This window comes from Haemaphysalis longicornis, unplaced genomic scaffold (genome assembly GCF_048455015.1).
Source record: "Haemaphysalis longicornis isolate Haplotype H1 unplaced genomic scaffold, Haemaphysalis longicornis Haplotype H1 scaffold_12, whole genome shotgun sequence".
Taxonomy (NCBI): Eukaryota; Metazoa; Arthropoda; class Arachnida; order Ixodida; family Ixodidae; genus Haemaphysalis; species Haemaphysalis longicornis.
Window position 1 is genome coordinate 110,786,906 of NW_027526225.1, and position 17,312 is coordinate 110,804,217.

At 48.9% G+C, this 17,312-nt stretch overlaps 1 protein-coding gene across 2 annotated transcripts in view; it reads right to left on the minus strand.

The window, feature by feature from the left end:
• LOC144162124 (excitatory amino acid transporter 3-like) overlaps nt 1-13,818 on the minus strand; it is a 34,805-nt gene extending 20,987 nt beyond the window's left edge. For both annotated transcript variants that reach the window (XM_077692614.1, XM_077692613.1), the window contains exons 1-3: nt 13,339-13,818; nt 7,659-7,959; nt 2,734-3,029 (exon numbers count right to left, since the gene is read on the minus strand). In XM_077692614.1, coding sequence (XP_077548740.1) covers nt 2,734-3,029; nt 7,659-7,959; nt 13,339-13,580 — 839 coding nt within the window. In that variant the 5' untranslated portion in view covers nt 13,581-13,818. The remainder of the gene's footprint in view (nt 1-2,733; nt 3,030-7,658; nt 7,960-13,338) is intronic.
• Between the last annotated feature and the right edge of the window lie 3,494 nt (nt 13,819-17,312).

Consider the following 17,312-nt stretch of genomic DNA (forward strand, 5'->3'; position numbering starts at 1 on the left):
GTCGTGTTTCTGTGTCCTTGTTTATATTCGCGCTGTAGCTATTTTTTAGCATGTAAGGAATGGCGGCAAGCTCACCGCGATCATGATCTTCTAAGCCGCCAAGTCGAAAGTTGAACAGGTTGGATACGCCACCGTGAGCAACAACGGAGGCGTAATTCGAAAGCGTAAGAACGTACGGCTGCAGCATTGTCGTCAACGCATCCTAATTTCGGCGTGCAACTTTAACGGCAGGTTCTTCGTGTCCACACGCTGTTTTATAATTTTACGTACAATCAAATCTCGGTACAACGAACACCACATTAACGAGCTTTTCAGGTTAACGAGCATTTAAGAAATCCCACGCCGACTGCTTATAGTTTTAATGTAAAATTATTTCACCACTACGTACTTCAGAATATCAAACTTTTCAAAATAACGATCATTTTATTTAGTTCCGTGCCATGTTAACAACGCCTCAGTACTACGAACTCATATTTTCAAGGCCGGAGATTCTTGGATTTCGGTTAAAAAATTGCGTCAACCGGAGGCATATGCTAGTAGACGACACGGCAAAGCGCAGCGAAAAAGAGGACGTTTTGCGACTTGCTCCGCGGAATGCGCGAGCCGATGTGAGAGAGAGGAAAAATAAGGTGAGGAGAAGAGAGGAAAATGAAGCATGGGTGGCCTCCTCCGTCCAGAAAGCCGTGGCCACGCTATTCGTGCCCCACGCCAAGTTTTTCTACCTTCCGCCGCTGCTCAGGTGGCTCGCTGGATCTTCACGGACATCAGCGGAGCTGACAACAGAGGACATTCTCCAGAGCGTGAGCGTTCAGAATAAAGAAGGCAGCGAGGACGTCATGGACGACGATGCCTCTGCAGGTGCCGCGGCAGCACTCGAAGACTACGACGAGCACGCCACGACTGCGGATGTGCTGGACAGTATACGAAAACTCCGCACATTTCCGGGGAAAAACCGCACGGCCACTGACTCAGTCCACAGGAATGTGGAAGAGTTGGAGTCCTTCGTGCTAGGAAGCTTGTGCTGCACGCACCAGACGAAAATTGCCAACTACATTAAATACACCTGCATTGTTTCATGACCACTTGTGCATTTTTTTGCGAAAAATGACTTCAAGGATGCACTGCTGTACACGTAGGTCGTTTTACGGATTGAAATACTACTTTTTGTCTTAAATTTTGAGATTTTCGCTACAACGACCTTTTAGAATAACGAGCAATTTTCCGCGGTCCCCTGAAGTCCGTTATATCGCGATCTCACTGTAGTTTCAAAGACGATAGTATTTCCACATACGTAAGCGTTAGAAGCAATAATCCCGTCCGTGGAGCTGTCACACGCTCTTGTGAAAGGTGTTGGAGTAATTGAGAAGACACGAATTGCCAACAAAGCACTAATGCCGCGATATTCCGTCCCAATTAAGATAGGTGCAAGCCCGGTACGTCGGTGCTATGCAAAACGTTAATGCTTTAATTAAGCGTGTTGATATGCCGCGCCCCATTACTGAACTGGCTTAAAATATTAAGACCACTTTCAGTTACAAACAAAAATGGCTGCTGCTTAGCTAGCTATAACCTTGGATATGCTAGGCAAAAGCTTCGCTTAGTCTGGTTGAGTCTTTGTTTCGCTTGGTTATAAATCCTTTTATGTAGCTGTAATGCCGGCCACGGCTCAAAGCCGTTCGGTCCCGTGCAACGCAAACAGGTGGAGGCCCGGCCTCACTTTCATTTACAGTGTACGCGGCGTTCCTCATCGCCGGCGCAAGATGAGCCACGTAGCCCGAGACGACCCAGCACCGCATGCGTAGTGGGCAGCGGGGTTGGCCGGCTGCCAATCGGCTGAGCGCCCGCAACCGTGGCGGCCCCGACCGTTAGCCGAGCAGAACGACTGAAAACGTGGCCTTGTGCACAGCGCCGAAAGCGGGCCCGGCGAATCACGCCATGCGCTTCGAGGGGCGTGTCGCCGGGGGTCAAAAGGTCAACTTGGGCATCCTCCGCGAAACCGGTGGACGAAAGTATTAAGGCTTTGTTTTAAAAGGGAGCGCAGAATTGACCAAACAGAACATTCTACAACACGAAACTTGCTTGGGCGCGAACTCGGGGCGCTAGTTTAAAAAAAAAAAAAAACACGCTTTTGCCCCTAGGCTATTGAGGCAGAAAAGCGGAGTTCCCTTAGCACTTCCATAAAATTATGGAAGGGCTGTTCTAAGCTAAGCAGAATATGATGCTGGGTGCACCCAGAAATGCGGGGCTCGTGAACACTAGGGAACTGAATCTCGCAGGGGTGACACGCCGGTAACACACTAATGACTCAGAAATGTGAGCAGCGCAGACTTGTCCGCTGTCCAAACTTCTGTATCTTGTTACCGATTAGCCTTACAGGGTAGCCAGTTGGATTAGGCCACTACCCTCCAACCGCGGTTCAAATGTCTCTAGGGTAATGGAAGGAGGAGGGGAGGGTGGAAGAAGAAAGGGAGAGTGGAAGGAGAAGTGAAATAAGAAAGTGGAGAGCGAGGGGGGGAAAGGAGGAGGGCCGTTACCTTGCAGGCTTGGCAGAAACTGTATCTTCTTTCCACATCTTTCAAAGTGGAGCAAGCATGTGCGCGTCAATTCTTTTTTGAGCGGCAAGCATATGCCTGCTTGTCCTGGGCGCGCGAGAAACAACCGTCCTCCCTGTAAGGTGCCTTTCCCCCTCTTTGGTGTTCGAACAATGCGCTGCGAAGCCAGCGAGGAGCGCACCTGATGATGTCCATGACGGCGTCGGCGATGTAGAAGACCCGCTTGGGCGGTGCCCGGGCCAAGTCGGTGGGCGTCCCCACGGAGCCGGGCCTGATGAGGAAGACTAGGATGATGCCTTCGATCTCGGCGATCACTGTGGTCACCATGTAGTAGATGAACGCCCGCCGGCCCAGGCGGCCGGCCAGCAGCAGGTCGACGCCGCCGATCGCCGCCACGATCGAGGCCGTGATCAGGGGCAGCACGCTCAGCCGCAGCAGGCGGAGCAGGACGTCTCCCGGGAAGGCCACGTACATCAGCTGTGCGCATGCGACAATAAATCATCAGCAAAGTCAAGACTGGAGCTACAATGTAAAGTGATCTAAAACCTTAAAGCAGTACTGACACGAAAATTATGTTTCATTTTCATTGCTTTTATCGATGCTTAATGATCTGACGAACCCGAAACAGCACTTTAAATACTTCAGTTCGCGATAATTGATCGCATTGAACGGCCTGAAAATCGTTTGTTTCAATTTCCCGCGCTTTCAGTCGGAAAGGCGCATATGACAGAATCCCGGCATGACCTCACCGCTTTGTGCGGACGTCAAAACACTGCGGAGGCCGGTGGGGCTGTTGTTTCGACCGCGCCGCCGTCAGAGCTGAACGGCTCAGCTGACTGAAGGTGCTGGGCGTATACCATTGCGTCGGAAATTCGATGATCGCTTTCAATAAACGTCCTGATGCCGACTTCTATTGCGATTCCGGGCTATATTACCGCTTTCTTTCCAGTGTGTGGAACTTTGCCTTTGTCAACAGTGCCTTTCTGGGCAGCGGTTATGCCTGTAGCGCTGGCGACGTGCACCCATTTGTGAATTCTCCGTCGCCCAGTCGCCGCTCGCGGAGGCGCGCGCGTGAAGTGACATCACTAGTTTTTGACGAGTGCTGTCCGCGTCACTTCTTTTGGCTACCGCGGGATGATGTGACGCTGATGTCCATTTGCTGAGTGCCGTTCTGCGTGCTGTTCCGTCGGCGCGATAAATGAGATCCAATTAAAGTATGTTCTTAGCGTCGGAGGCCGCTCATATTTAGCCACGATATTTTTTGAGTAAAAGAAGTGAACTGTGCAATAATATTAGAAACTGAAAGCGCAAAATAGACACGGACAAAGAAAGGGGACAACAGTTTCCATTATGCATCACCAACAGGCCCAAACCATGACCCTTTTGGACTTCAATAATATTAACAACAAAAATTGGTGTCAGTACCCCTTTAATTGTGTGAATCACTATTTATAGCTAACAACCCTGCACCTTAGAAGAAAAAAACCAAAGGAAAACCCCCAAGGGTCCTTTGTCGCTTATAACAGCCTTACAACCCAGCAAAAACACGAATACACCCATTCAAAGGGTGTTTAACTGTTAATTACACCCTTTCAGTGGGTGTTTTTTGTTTATTGGTAGGGTGTAAGGGTGTCACTCATAGAAGAATAGGCTGTAAATCAATTTGCAGTGTCCACTGTATGATTTACATCCTTAACCAATTTTTGCCTATAACTACATATAAATTATTTACACCCCTTCAAAAGGTGTAATGAACGATAAACCGCCTTTTGATTTGATTGTGGGGGTTTAACGCGCCGACGCAACGCAGGCGATGAGGCGCGCCGTAGTGGAGGGCTCCGGATTAATTTTGACCACCTGGGGATCTTTATCGTGCGCCGAAATCTCGTACACACGGGCGTTTTTGCTTTCCGCCTCCATCAGAAAAGCGGCCGCCGCGGCCGGGAATCGAACCCGCGACCTCGTGCTCAGCAGCGCAACGCCTTAGCCACTGAGCCACCGCGGCGGGTGATAAACCGCCTTTTACATGGGCGTATTGTTGCGTTTTGCTATTGTGTAAGAGTGTTATAAACGAAGAAAACGCCCCAAAGGGTGTTCTTTTTCTTGTTTTTTTTATAGGGTGTAAGTATGTGAACTATAGACGAGGATCTATAAGGGTGTAAACCATTCTACAGGATAAAAACCCTACACCCTATAGCAGAAAGACAAGAAAAACGCCCTTTTAAGGGGTTCTTCCTTGTGTTTTTGCTAGGGGGTGTAAGGGTGATAGTTAGTCTAAACACCCTTTAAAGTGGTGTTTTATGTGTTTGATAGTGTGCAGGGTTGTTAGTTATGGACAAAGAAAATTACACTTTACAATGCAGTTTGCTGTACAGTCGCGGCCACTGATACAGGGAACACGGAGCGGCTGGCCGCGCTCCACGGAGCGCCACAACGGGCGCCACAGGATGTATTTCGGCGCTAGCGCAATCAGGGCCAGCGTCGGAGTTAGCTGAGCGTCGTCTGCTACGGCTCTTCCCACTTCGCCGCGAGCGGCGAAACCGTGAAAGGGGTTTTCAAAGGACCTTTCAGACTACCATCTCGCCGGGTGGAACCCCATGGCCTCGGCGCCTATCTCGCTTTCCTTCGCGGTGAGTTCGGCCCCTCATTTGTTGCTCAATTGACAACTATGTAGCCTCCACAGTGCTGCATGCAGCTTGTGGTATGAACCATAGGTATGAACTATAGATTGCGCGCGCGCTTTGGATTCCACAAACCACGCGTGCGGCGAAGTGGGAGCAGCCGTAGCAGACGACGCGCAGCCGGGCTCCGCCTCTGGCTCTGATTGCGCTTGCGCCGCGATACTTCGCGCGCCGCCCGCTTGGTGGTCCGAGAAGCGCGGCTTAAGGATAAAGTAACAGGACCATGCACACTCGCAGCACGATTCGCGAACCGCACTGTGTGTCGTTATTCCTGTCCGTTTAGCTAAAGCTGTGCGATTCACGTAATGAAGGTGACCTAATATTGCGACCTAATGCGATTCACCTAATAAAGACGAGCACGTTGGCGATGGTGATCCCTGACCATTTCGCGCTACTTTTTTTAGTAGAAAGACTAGCGTTTTTTGCTACGAGCTAACGCCTGTCCATGCGTGAGTAAATAAAGATACAAATTCACCGTAATCATCGTCATAATCGTCATCAGAATCCCCCCCCCCCCCTTGTACGAAAGAATGGTATGGTTCTTAAACAAGACGTATTTCTGTTTGCTCCTTCCGGAAGGCACATTGCAATGCACGCGAGTGTTCGAGTGTGACGCAATCACTCCTCATTGCAATCTAGATCCTTAGCATCTGCTTCGAAACAGGGGCTAAGCCTGAGGAGAAGGAGGAGGATAAACATCTTTATTGTGCGAAAATGTTGCGTGGACTTTTCAGGAGGTGAAATCATCAGTGAAACCCATATGCCTTGCAAGCCGCTACAGCCCGCTCCACCAGCCGAAGCTGGTCCGACAGGCATGAGCTGGACAGGGCGCGCCTCCAGAGCTCGGGAGGGTTGCAAAGATTCGGCTTGGGGAGAGGGTGGGAGGGGGCATCCGCCAACCATGCGGGAAAGAGTGCCGTCTGCTCCACAGAAGGGGCAGCTCGGGAACGTAATTTGTTCGGAGTAGTGGCCGACTCTTTTTGGGCGGGGAAAGGTGTTTGTTACCAAGGCACGGTAGTGTGAACCCTCTTACAAACCGCGAAGGCTGCCGACGTCGAGACGGTGCTAAGCGTGTACGCATAAACGAGCGGCCGAGGTGGAAACGGGGTGTGCGCGTTACCTAACAAAGACCGGCAAAATTGTCCTTCCAGCTGTTCTTCAAGAGGAAGACTTATAGACACCGGCAAAAGAGTAGTTAGAGTACTCTTCAAAAGGAGAGAGAGAGAGAGAGAGAGAGAGAGAGAGAGAGAGAGAGAGAGAGAGAGAGAGAGAGAGAGAGAGAGAAACGCGTTTTATTTCTGGCCATGCAGGCTTAGTTCGGGCGGTTGAGCCGCGGAAGCGCGGCTTTATGGACCCGAGCCCTGTCGACCAGGGTGCGCTTGGACTGGGCGTCCGAGCGATCGAGGGCAGACAGCCAGGAGTCGGGGGGGTTTGGTAGGTCAAGATGAGGCAGGGCGGGGCAGTGCCAGGTGGCGTGGGGAGTGTCTTCGTGGTCCCCGCAGTGTGGACAAGCGGGGGTGGGAAAGAGGGATGGCGATATGTGGGTGAGGATGGATCGAGTGGGGAGGGAGTGGGTTTGGATCTGTCTCCAGAGGGATGATTCTACGGGGGATAACAAGGGGTGAGGGAGTGGAAGTGCGGCGCGTGAAAGCCTTGTGACTGAGGGTGATTTCACGGAAGGTGAGCGGGTGTTCTAGATGAGGAGGAGGTGCGAAGCGAGGAGGGGGAGGATCGCAGCATTTTGGCACGTTTCGCCACCTCAAGTTTTGAGGCTAGTTTGGGGCAACTTGATTCTAACAGCGGAGCTGTTCCTACTGGCCGTAAGTTCACCGTTGCAGAAAAAAAAAATATTCAGAAAATGGCGAGCGCTCGTGAACGCGTCTCTTGCAGCGACCGCCGAGTCTCCGACTCGCGCAGTGGCTTTAGTAAAAAGAAGAAGAAAAAAACACTCCAGCGCTAACACCAAAACCCAAAAGGTACCCTGCTTGGGAGAAGTCGCCGCGGCTGCCGCATTCTATAGAAGCCATTATGGATAATTGCACTCAGCTAGCTACGAGTGCGCCAATCAATTCCCGAGGCGACTTGTAGATCCCACCACCGCTGCCCCGAGTCGATGAAGAAGAGCTGGTGGAAGTCTATAATGCCGACGATGGCTTTGCAGTCACCACTCGCTGCGAAGAAGACGACGGCCTCTTTGATGCATATCACGACGATTACTAGCACGCCAACCATGAAAATAAACAATGATGCTGAAACTTAACTGTGTCCGGCAAGGCTCACCCACAACAGCTTCGCCACTCAAGTCTTGCACGTGAGTGCAAGCGTTCCTGAATTTTTTTTTTTGAAGGTCATTCAAGGTCGGCTTCCAATGAGACGCACAAGGCTTTCGCCTTAAGAACGAATCTGAACTCCCCCGTGTACTTACCTGTCTCGCAGTGAGTGGCTGTGAGACTACGTTTCGCACGAGCAGGCCGATCGCGATGCCGATGCTGACGCCGATGAAGAGCCACAAGTTGAGGAAGCGCTCGGCGCCGCTTGTCGCGATCGCCTGTTGCGAGGCCACCGAGATCTGGGAAGCGCGCCGGTCTTGCCCTTTCTGGCCGCCACGCGTCACCACGACCAGCTTGGAGCCAGCGTGCTTGGAGCCCTTTCGTCCGGTCCGGGTTGCGGATTGCTCCTTCGCCGCTGACCCGCCATTCGCCGCCACCGTCGCCGCATTACCTGAGCTGATGATGTTGGATCGAACGCACGGTATGAAAACGTGACGGGCTATGCAGACAGAATACAAGGGACCATGAAGACAAAATATAGGTTTGTTTTATTGTAGCGTCAGCTACACTGGCCGAGACTGAGCAGTTTCGCGTGGCTCCTAGAGAGCCGTGCTGCGCATGCGCGAGGAGCGGTGCCGTCAGACGGCGCATAGCTGGCGTGCCGGAGCCGCCACTATGGTGGCTAGCCACCGCCACGACTGGATTGGATTGGATTGAATTGAATTGGGTTGTATTAAATTGGGTTGTATTCGATTGTACTGGATTGGAAATCGTTTTAGCCGCAGTAAGCATGATAATCAGCTAATCCCGGACAACCGGGAAACCTAAGAATAACCAGCTGAAACTTACCTCACGCTACATATATCCTGGCATAGCCGAGCTAAGCCACTGCTATTTTTTTAGAAATAGGGACCGGGCAGCTGGACGGGTTGCGCCACCACTCGGTGCTCCCATCGTTAGTGGAATGAACCGGTGCATTGGACTACGTAGCCTCCCGTTAATGTTTCCGTGTTTGCTTTGGTGCTTTGAATGTTTTGGTGGTGTTGTGAGCGGATATGTGCGGTGAAACGAAGTCTCGACAGATGTGTTGGGTTCTTAGATGCAATAACGGCTATGAAAATTTGTCGAATGCTTCTAAAGTTGGGTATGGGCTACAATGACATGAGCGCTTTTTGCAGCAATTTACGCTTGGCTCCACCCGATCTGAGTGCGAATAAAACTACTATTATTAGTATTCATTTTGTCTTAAATGCACTAACGGCTACGTAAACTTATTGGACGCTTCTAAGGTCAGGAATGGGCTACAATGACCTGAGCGCATTTTGTAGCGATTTACGCCTGAATCCACCATATCTGAGTGCGAATAAAACTACTATTATGAGTATTCATTTCGTCTTAAATGCACTAACGGCTACGTAAACTTATTGGACGGTTCTCAGGTCGGGAATGGGCTACAATGACATGAGCGCTTTTTGCAGCGATTTACGCTCGGCTCCACCCGATCTGAGTGCGAATAAAACTACTATGATTAGTATTCATTTCTTCTTAAATGCACTAACGGCTACGTAAACTTATTGGACGCTTCTACGTCGGTAATGGGCTACATTGACATGCCCGCTTTTTTCATCGTTCTGTGCCTGGCTCCCCGCGATGTGAGTAGGAATAAAACTAATAATATTAGTACTCATTTATACCAGTTCAAATTATTTTCCCTGGTTTCAATAACTACTGTTTCCACGCCAGCCTTAACGATGGTGAATCCCACGATACGTGTGCTTCGAAGAGAAAGGCACTTATGTGCGAGATCGATTACCGTGTGGCCGTGGAAACGTCGAGGCAGTTTACACTTTTTTTTTCTGTAACCATGAGCTTTGTGCCTTCGGTTTTCATGGGTGACAGCATGGGAGCCTGAGAGCTGAAGGGGAACTCCCACGTTTGTAGTGGTCATTTTATCAAGAGCCAAAGTTATTCAACCACCCGACAGCCCAACCTACAAACCATCCCCCCTCCTGTCCCATTTTACCACCTGCCTGGAATAAAGGCCGGCACCGATAGTTAAAAATGTGACCGTCTTAACTGTAGCCTGTGTTAAATGCAGAGCATTTCAGTAACTCACGATGTCACCCGCGTTGACGCCCGTAGTCGTAGTCCGCACCCCTCCCCCTACACTATATAAAAAAAATATTATCCGGCGCCTGGTTTCTATCCCTCGGCCCTGCGGGCGGAACGCAATGTACATGGTGCTCTACCCACTGCGCCACAAAGCCGACACAGAATGGGAGGCTACGAACGCGCCTTATATCCTTGACTCATTCAAACTACGTCAAGAAGCTGCGGATACAACGCATTCACTACCACCAACTCCCTAAACACTAAACGTTAACGCAATACACCCACCCCCTATGCGACGCATTTACTCGAGTCCCCCTCGCGGGGAGATGGGCCCAATTTTTTTTAATGCTTAAGTATTTTTTACAGAGTACCTAAAAAAATCGCGTAATGCCTTATGGAGACACCTTAAACGCGTGATTAGTTGCCTCAAATATGGGTGCATCAGACCTATAGTCCTCCAGCACACACACATTTCCGACACGCTGGAAGCAGTTTAGATTTAAAGAGGGGTGCATGGAAGTTTAAAATAGAAGAGCAAAATCATCCACCCCTCCGTCAAACGATTGCGACGTTTGAACGCGAAGCTTTCTTTGTGCGAAATGGAATGGGAAATGGTCAAAGTCAAAGACGCTGCGATCAAAAGACCAAACTGCGTGCTGGTCAAATTCTAAGCTCAACTAGTCAAAGTTTAAATCCAGAAGGCAACCGAGGGAACCCAAGCGAGAAAGCTTTGCTATAAACTCTCATCGTCGTTAGACGGAGGAGTACACGATTTTTCAAGCGTAGGTGACAGCTTGTAAACCGACCGCAGCATTCAGTTGTGAAACTGAGGGCAGGCTTTTGAAAATTTCCTCTCTCTCGTCCTTCACCCCCGCATACATTGTTCTTTGAAAAACCATTACCCAACTAGCCAGAAACCATTGCAAGTGTTGAAAAGCACTGCTTTCATGACGAGCAATAACGTTCTACTATCACGCGGTATTTATTCTGTAAACGAATTCCAATGACTGTATGGTACGCGTATTTCTGTCAAATTAAACACCGATGAGTGTACTAAGCATATTTATGGGAAATTCAGCACGTTTCTACCGTAGTTAACGAAGTTACGCTGCGTCGTCCATCAAAATTTCTATTTTGGGGTAAATCTTAGAAGGCACCCCCACAACTTTGTCTTTCGCTTGTGCACCACGCCATTTCGTCATCAACTGCCAACGGCCAGCGCCACAGCATTTTTGAATCGGTTGCACACGCCGGCTTTGTTGGAGTATTTAGCTGCAATATATTCCTCGATACGCCAAACTGCATGCAGGCATGAAAAATTGTAACGAGGGAACGGACCTGCACTACTATCTTGACTTCTACCTTGACGCATTGAGCGTCATCTGCTATTTGTAATTACTGAGTATGGACGTAAATTACACACATGGCGTGCCTCGTAAAGGTCCCCTATACTTTCAATGTTTACCGATCTGAAAAAAGTCATCGTGGTTATCTACGCTTTGCACGCCGCACCACAGCAAAACGACGGAAAGTCATGCACAACTACGCTGCGCTGACCGCCACCGGCATTCCGCTGACGAGCGGTTCTCCACGGACGGCGCTGTTCGCTGAAGCGACGGTGGTTCCATACGACGGCCGCCCGGTCCCTACAATATAGCGCCCCCAGCACTTGTCCGCAAGCAAACGATGCTTTATTCATTGCGAAATTAATTTAAGCTAAAATTTTAATTCTTGCGCCAAAACGTGTGTTTGAACGACGTTTGAAATGACATCATAAAAACAGGCCTTTCAGCTAAACTTGGTGTGGAGCGGAAACTTGCTTACTGTTAGTCAAGCTAGTTGGCGCCACCACACCGCGGCAAGCCGTTTTCTGCCTTTGGTTTGTTTGTGACCGTATTTAAACCTGGCTTGTTGTTCATGGAGAAAACAATCGTTTTGTGAAACATGGTGCTCGCTCGTCAAATATAGTCACGTAAGACACTCGCTTGCGTCAATCGCCCAGTGTCGTCTGAGACAACCCTAAAGCCGCGCAGTGCTGTGCATCTAAACGAAGCCTAGTGCGCGCAGTACCAACAGCAGTACGCATGGGTACCTCTATGTTTACGTGTGATTTCCTAATTTTCCCACCATTCTTACTGATATAAAAGAATGTGCCCTAAATGTAAGCGAAAATAGCTCGTTCTGCCTAATTTGCGTTTGCTTTTTTCCGGACTCTGCTAATCGCAGAGCTGGCTGGTATGACATCATAGGCTCTGTTGCGGGAAATTAGCTAGTGGGTCACATGGCCATTCTTTTTTTTTTCTAATTATACAGCTTATTTGAGCGCAGTTTACGTTAAAAGTGGTGTCAGCATGATTCTAGCAAGGCATTCTTTTGAATGAACCAAACTTGCATTTTGTCTTCATGTCCGTATAACAATGATTCCAATTTTATCGCGATAATCGAACAAATGACTGCGGTATTTAGGAAAACGTGTGAAGCAGTGGTGGCTCCACAGCCACTTTCGGGCTATTTCTCTATCACGTCACGGAATCCTGCTTGGGCGACTGGTGACCGCCGACTTAAGCCAGCGCGTAGAAACCGGACTGGGTGATTGTAGTGATTTCTCTAGTTCTGTTTGATCGTATCACCTGAATGCTAAAGTGTAGTTAACGCACTGATAGGTTTTTTTTTAAAGTTGGGCTGTATTACGTCCCTCCTGCCGATGTCACGTCTCTGTGGCGCAAAATTTGAAAGTTTTTTTCAATATTTCTTTCGTTTCTTCGGTTAAATAAATGTCTGACGTGTCTGGAATGGCGTCGTGCGAGCTACAAAAGGCTAGTCTTTTTTTTTTTTTGCAGAATGAACAGTTTTATTTTGTCTTCAAGGCCATTTGAAATTTGTTGGCTGACTTTTAAGCCAAAATCATAACATCTTCCCCTGGCGGTACTTATCGATGACTTTTTTGTTGAAACCTGGTGTTTGTGACGTTTTCTTCGCCTTCGTTTCTCTGTCTTTTCGCGCGGATTACTTTGACGGGCATATTGGCGACACTCCACTCCGCAGCTTCTCCAGAATCATAATCCTTCATGACTGGAGGGTGGGTGTTCTACTCACGCGCCGCCACCTTCGCGTGTCACGCGATATGACGTAAGTTCCCGCAGCACTCCGGTTCTTACGCTGGCAAAGGGCTGATGCAAAGAGGTGGTAACGCTCTCGGCTGCCGACCGGGAGACTCGGTTACGGTAAATAATCCCTGATTGATTGATTGATTGATTGATTGATTGATTGATTGATTGATTGATTGATTGATTGATTGATTGATTGATTGATTGATTGATTGATTGATTGATTGATTGATTGATTGATTGATTGATTGATTGATTGATTGATTGATTGATTGATTGTGGGGTCTAACGGGCCAAACCTATCACCTAGGCCGTGAGGCGCTCCGTAGTGGAGGGCTCCGGATTAATTTTGAACACCTGAGGATCTTTTAACATGCTCCGAAATCTCTACACACGGGGGTTTTCACTTTTCATTTCCATCAGAAAACCATCCTACGCGGCTGGGATCTCACCCGTGTCCTTGGACTCAGAAGCAGGTACCTTGACAGGCAAACCTCACCAGTACCACTAGAAACTTCTCTATGTTACACATACAACGCCATAAGCACTGAACCACCGCGGCGGATCGATTGATCCCTGTAGATTAATCTGGTGAAAATTTCTAGTCGACCCTTACCTTTCCGGTGGCATTTCTGGCGCTACCACCGGTGGTATCGGTTCTGGCGCTGGTGCTGGTGCTGGTACATCCGCGGGTGCCAGCGGCGGAATGGGGCCCGAAATCGGCACCGACTTCGGTTCTTTCGGTACCGGCACTACGTCCGGAATGCCCGATACAGAGGGTCGTGCTCTTCCCGGAAGGCGCACATCGGCGCTGCCACTGGGAGCTGGGGAAACACCATCGCTGGCCACGGGAGCCATTGGCTGAGCCCGGGGCTCCGAGCTTCCCGAAGGATCCACTGAAACCGTCAGCACACATCTCAACAACTCTGAGCGTCACCTTTTGGAGGCTTCGGCAGCGTTTTGAAGGCGGTATGGCACAAGACAGACGGCGACGACAACCAAGGTATTTTGGGCGGTTCTTGAAACCAGATTTCCTTTTTTTCTTTTACCGTCTGAAATATATATATATTTTTTTTTTCTGAAAGGTGGGCCCTGGCTGTTTCGCTTAGATCCTAAATCAAAGATCAAATCTTTAGTTTAAGTAACAGCTTTTTATACCCTTCGAACAACCTACCGTATTTTCGCGCGTATAACCCACACCAGAAATGCGAAAATTTCAGTGGCAAAGTAGGGCTCCGGATAATTCGCGGATATTTTTTTTAAGTGCAGCTTCACGGAAATACGCGCTGCGCCGCGAAGCTCCTACGTAGTAACACTGACTAAGCCTTCCATGGCAGCGATTGCGCAAAACATACAAGGACAACAAAGAAAAAACAAGGACCTGCGCACTGTAACAACTGAATTTTGTGAGTGGATTGTGACTTTCGCCTTGCAGTCAGTGATGTGTTGCTTCAGCAGTAGCTTTGGTATCAAATGTGCGGGAAATGCGCGAGGATTTTGTTTCCTGTTCTGGCCAGCTGAAAGTAGGGGTGCGGATTTTATGCAGGAGCGGGTTATACGCTCGAAAATACGGTACTTAACATATTCAAGGTTATTATCTGGTTTTTCGGGGAAATAGGGGTTGTTAAGTCGCGATTACTCGTCCCCGCGCGTGCCTGGATATGACTCTCGTACCTACCACGATATTTTTGTTACGTGACGGCGCGCTGGCTTTAGGAACTATACGCTGCTCACAATGCAATGTCAATCGCCTCAGTGAACACAAAGTCCCTCTGACTTAATAGCGGAACCATTGTTCCCCACGCTGAGGAACGAATGGCTTGTCAATTATTCCTGAGATTCCTTAGTTTGCAGGGAGCTTTACTGTCCCGATGAACCACTCCTTTCTCAAGCGAGGGCCTTGCGTACAAGGAAGATTTTGGGCTGCGTCTAATCTCACGGCAGCCGTTACAACTACCTCAGGGAAATTCTCACGGCAGTTTCCATAAAAGCTGTCTGGCCTAAAATTGGCTGAATAATATTACGTCCCTGCCATTGTTCCTGAAGAAGAAAGTCTATTACATGCATCTTACCGGTACTCTCCTACGGGGCAGAAACTTGGAGGCTCACTAAGAGGGTTCAACGTAAATTGAGGACGACTCAGCGTGCAATGGAACGGAAGATGATAGGTGTAACATTAAGGGACAAGAAGAGAGCGGAGTGGGTCAGGGAACAGACGCGTGTTAAGGTCATGTTAGTATACTCGGTTACAACTCAAGAGCGGTACCACCTCATGTAGTGTATCACTCCGCCAAAGCGCCGGACCCATTACGTCAGTGCGCGCGCGTTATGAAAGGGGTTTGCTATGAATGCGTGATATCGTCTGCCTTGTCTCACGCAGTTTGTTTGTCGTCACTGGAGTCGTTTATAAGCATATTAAGTCCAAAAAATCACGGGAACGGCTCACGCCATGTTAAAAATATTCCCAGTAACGCCCTACTTGCACCGCACGGAGAAACATCCGGCTACGGTGATAAGGCACAGCGGCAACTTCCGGTGCCGTTCTTAAGTTGTCACCGAGTATAGAAATTAAGAAGATGGACGTGGGCCGGGCATGTAATGCGAAGAAGGCAAGATAACCGTTGGTCATTAAGGGTAACAGAGTGGATCCCTAGAGAAGGCAAGCGCAGCAGGGGGCTGCAGAAAGTTAGATGGGCAGACGAGATCCAGAAGTTTGCAGGGATAAATTGGTTGCAGTTAGCACAGGACCGGGGTAATTGGAGATTAATGGGAGAGGCCTCTGCCCTGCAGTGGGCGTAAATAGGCTTGTGATTATTACGTCCCAACGCAACCTAACATAGCAACCTCACCAAACCTAGCGTCACCTAACCGAACCCGCCATAACCTACCCAAATCCAGCTCAATTGCAACAAGCCTAGTCCAACCCAGCCCGACGACATAGAACGAAACCGATATTAAACGTAATTAAACCCATTCTAGAAGTCTTGTCCGTCGATCTCTTGATATAGTAAAAACCAGAGTAAAAAGAGTATAAATAAAATCAGGATTACCGAAAAATTATGAGAAAAAAAAACATCGCAATGCCGAACTCGAATCTGGGCCTTTCTCGTTTGAAACTAAGCACTATACCACAACCCTACAGGGGCAACTGTAGACATTGCTTTTTAGGGAATATTTATCCCATATAATCTCTGGGTATCATGCTAAGCCAATGAGAGGCGACTGCCGTGAGAAATTTCTGACGGTAATTCTCACGGTTGCCGGGATTCGTGGTGGTGTCTATTATCCCGGCAACCGTGAGAATTACCGTCAGAAATTTCTCACGGCAGTCGCCTCTCATTGGCTTAGCATGATACCCAGAGATTATATGGGATAAATATTCCCTAAAAAGCAATGTCTACAGTTGCCCCTGTAGGGTTGTGGTATAGTGCTTAGTTTCAAACGAGAAAGGCCCAGATTCGAGTTCGGCATTGCGATGTTTTTTTTTTTTTTTAGCTTTCAAAATTTTTCGGCCATCGTGAGTTTGTTCACATTTCTTTTTTACTGTCGTTTTTACTATTTCATGGGATCGACGCACAGGACTTCTAGAATGGGTTGAATTGCGTTTAATACAGGTTGTGGTTTGTGTCGTTGGGCTTGGTTAGATTACGTTTGTTGCAGTTGGGCTGAATTTGGGTAGGTTATGACGCGTTCGGTTAGGTTATGCTAGGTTCGCTGAGGTTATGTGATGTTAGGTTACGCAGGGACGTACTGTTATTCAGCAAATTTGGGGCCTGCAAGCTTTGATGGAAACTGCCGTGAGAATTTTCGGAGGTAATTCTCTCGGCTGCCGTGAGATTAGACACAGCCTTTGACTACCCCATTAGATGCTACACCACTCCAACCAATCGCAGCTAGTCAATTAGGAGTTTTGACCAACCATCCGTTTTCTTTGTTCCCTTGTGCAGTTGGCGATGGCGGGCGGCCACCTTGCGAATTAAATGGCGTGACTGTCTAGGCGAAAACACAATGGGCGCTCTAAGCCTAAAGTCGCAAGGGGCTTCTGTTCGGATTGGCGAACAGAGGTCACAGCTTCGTGCCGTGGGAAGCACTTACTTGTAAATTTTGAAGAGAAGCAGTAAGGCAGGAATTACGTTAGCGACGGCCCACGATGACGACTCGGCGAGCCCTGAGGACAAGCTGTCGTTCCCCCCCGAGACCCTCGCTCGTGACTCGCCAGTGGCCTCGCGAATGATGATGCTGATGTTCTTCATCTACAGATGCATGCCCAATCTGCGTAGCAGATAGTGCGAAGGGTTTATGAAGTTATTGGTTTTACTCCTGAGATCAGCGAGCATGGCTGGCCAACAAGGTCCTAGGTATCCCGGACTAAAAACACCTTCCACCGGGTGGGTGTTCTAGTAATCGCACCTCGACTCAAGTAAATTAAGCAACTTCATCACCATCATATCATCACCAAGAAGTAGAATTGGTTCTGATGCTCAGAATGATGCTTACTATTGGGGTGATAGTGATCACGACAAGAAAACAAGTTCGAAGGGAAAGATTGCCATGACAGAAACGATGGATATCATGATGATTGGGAGAACT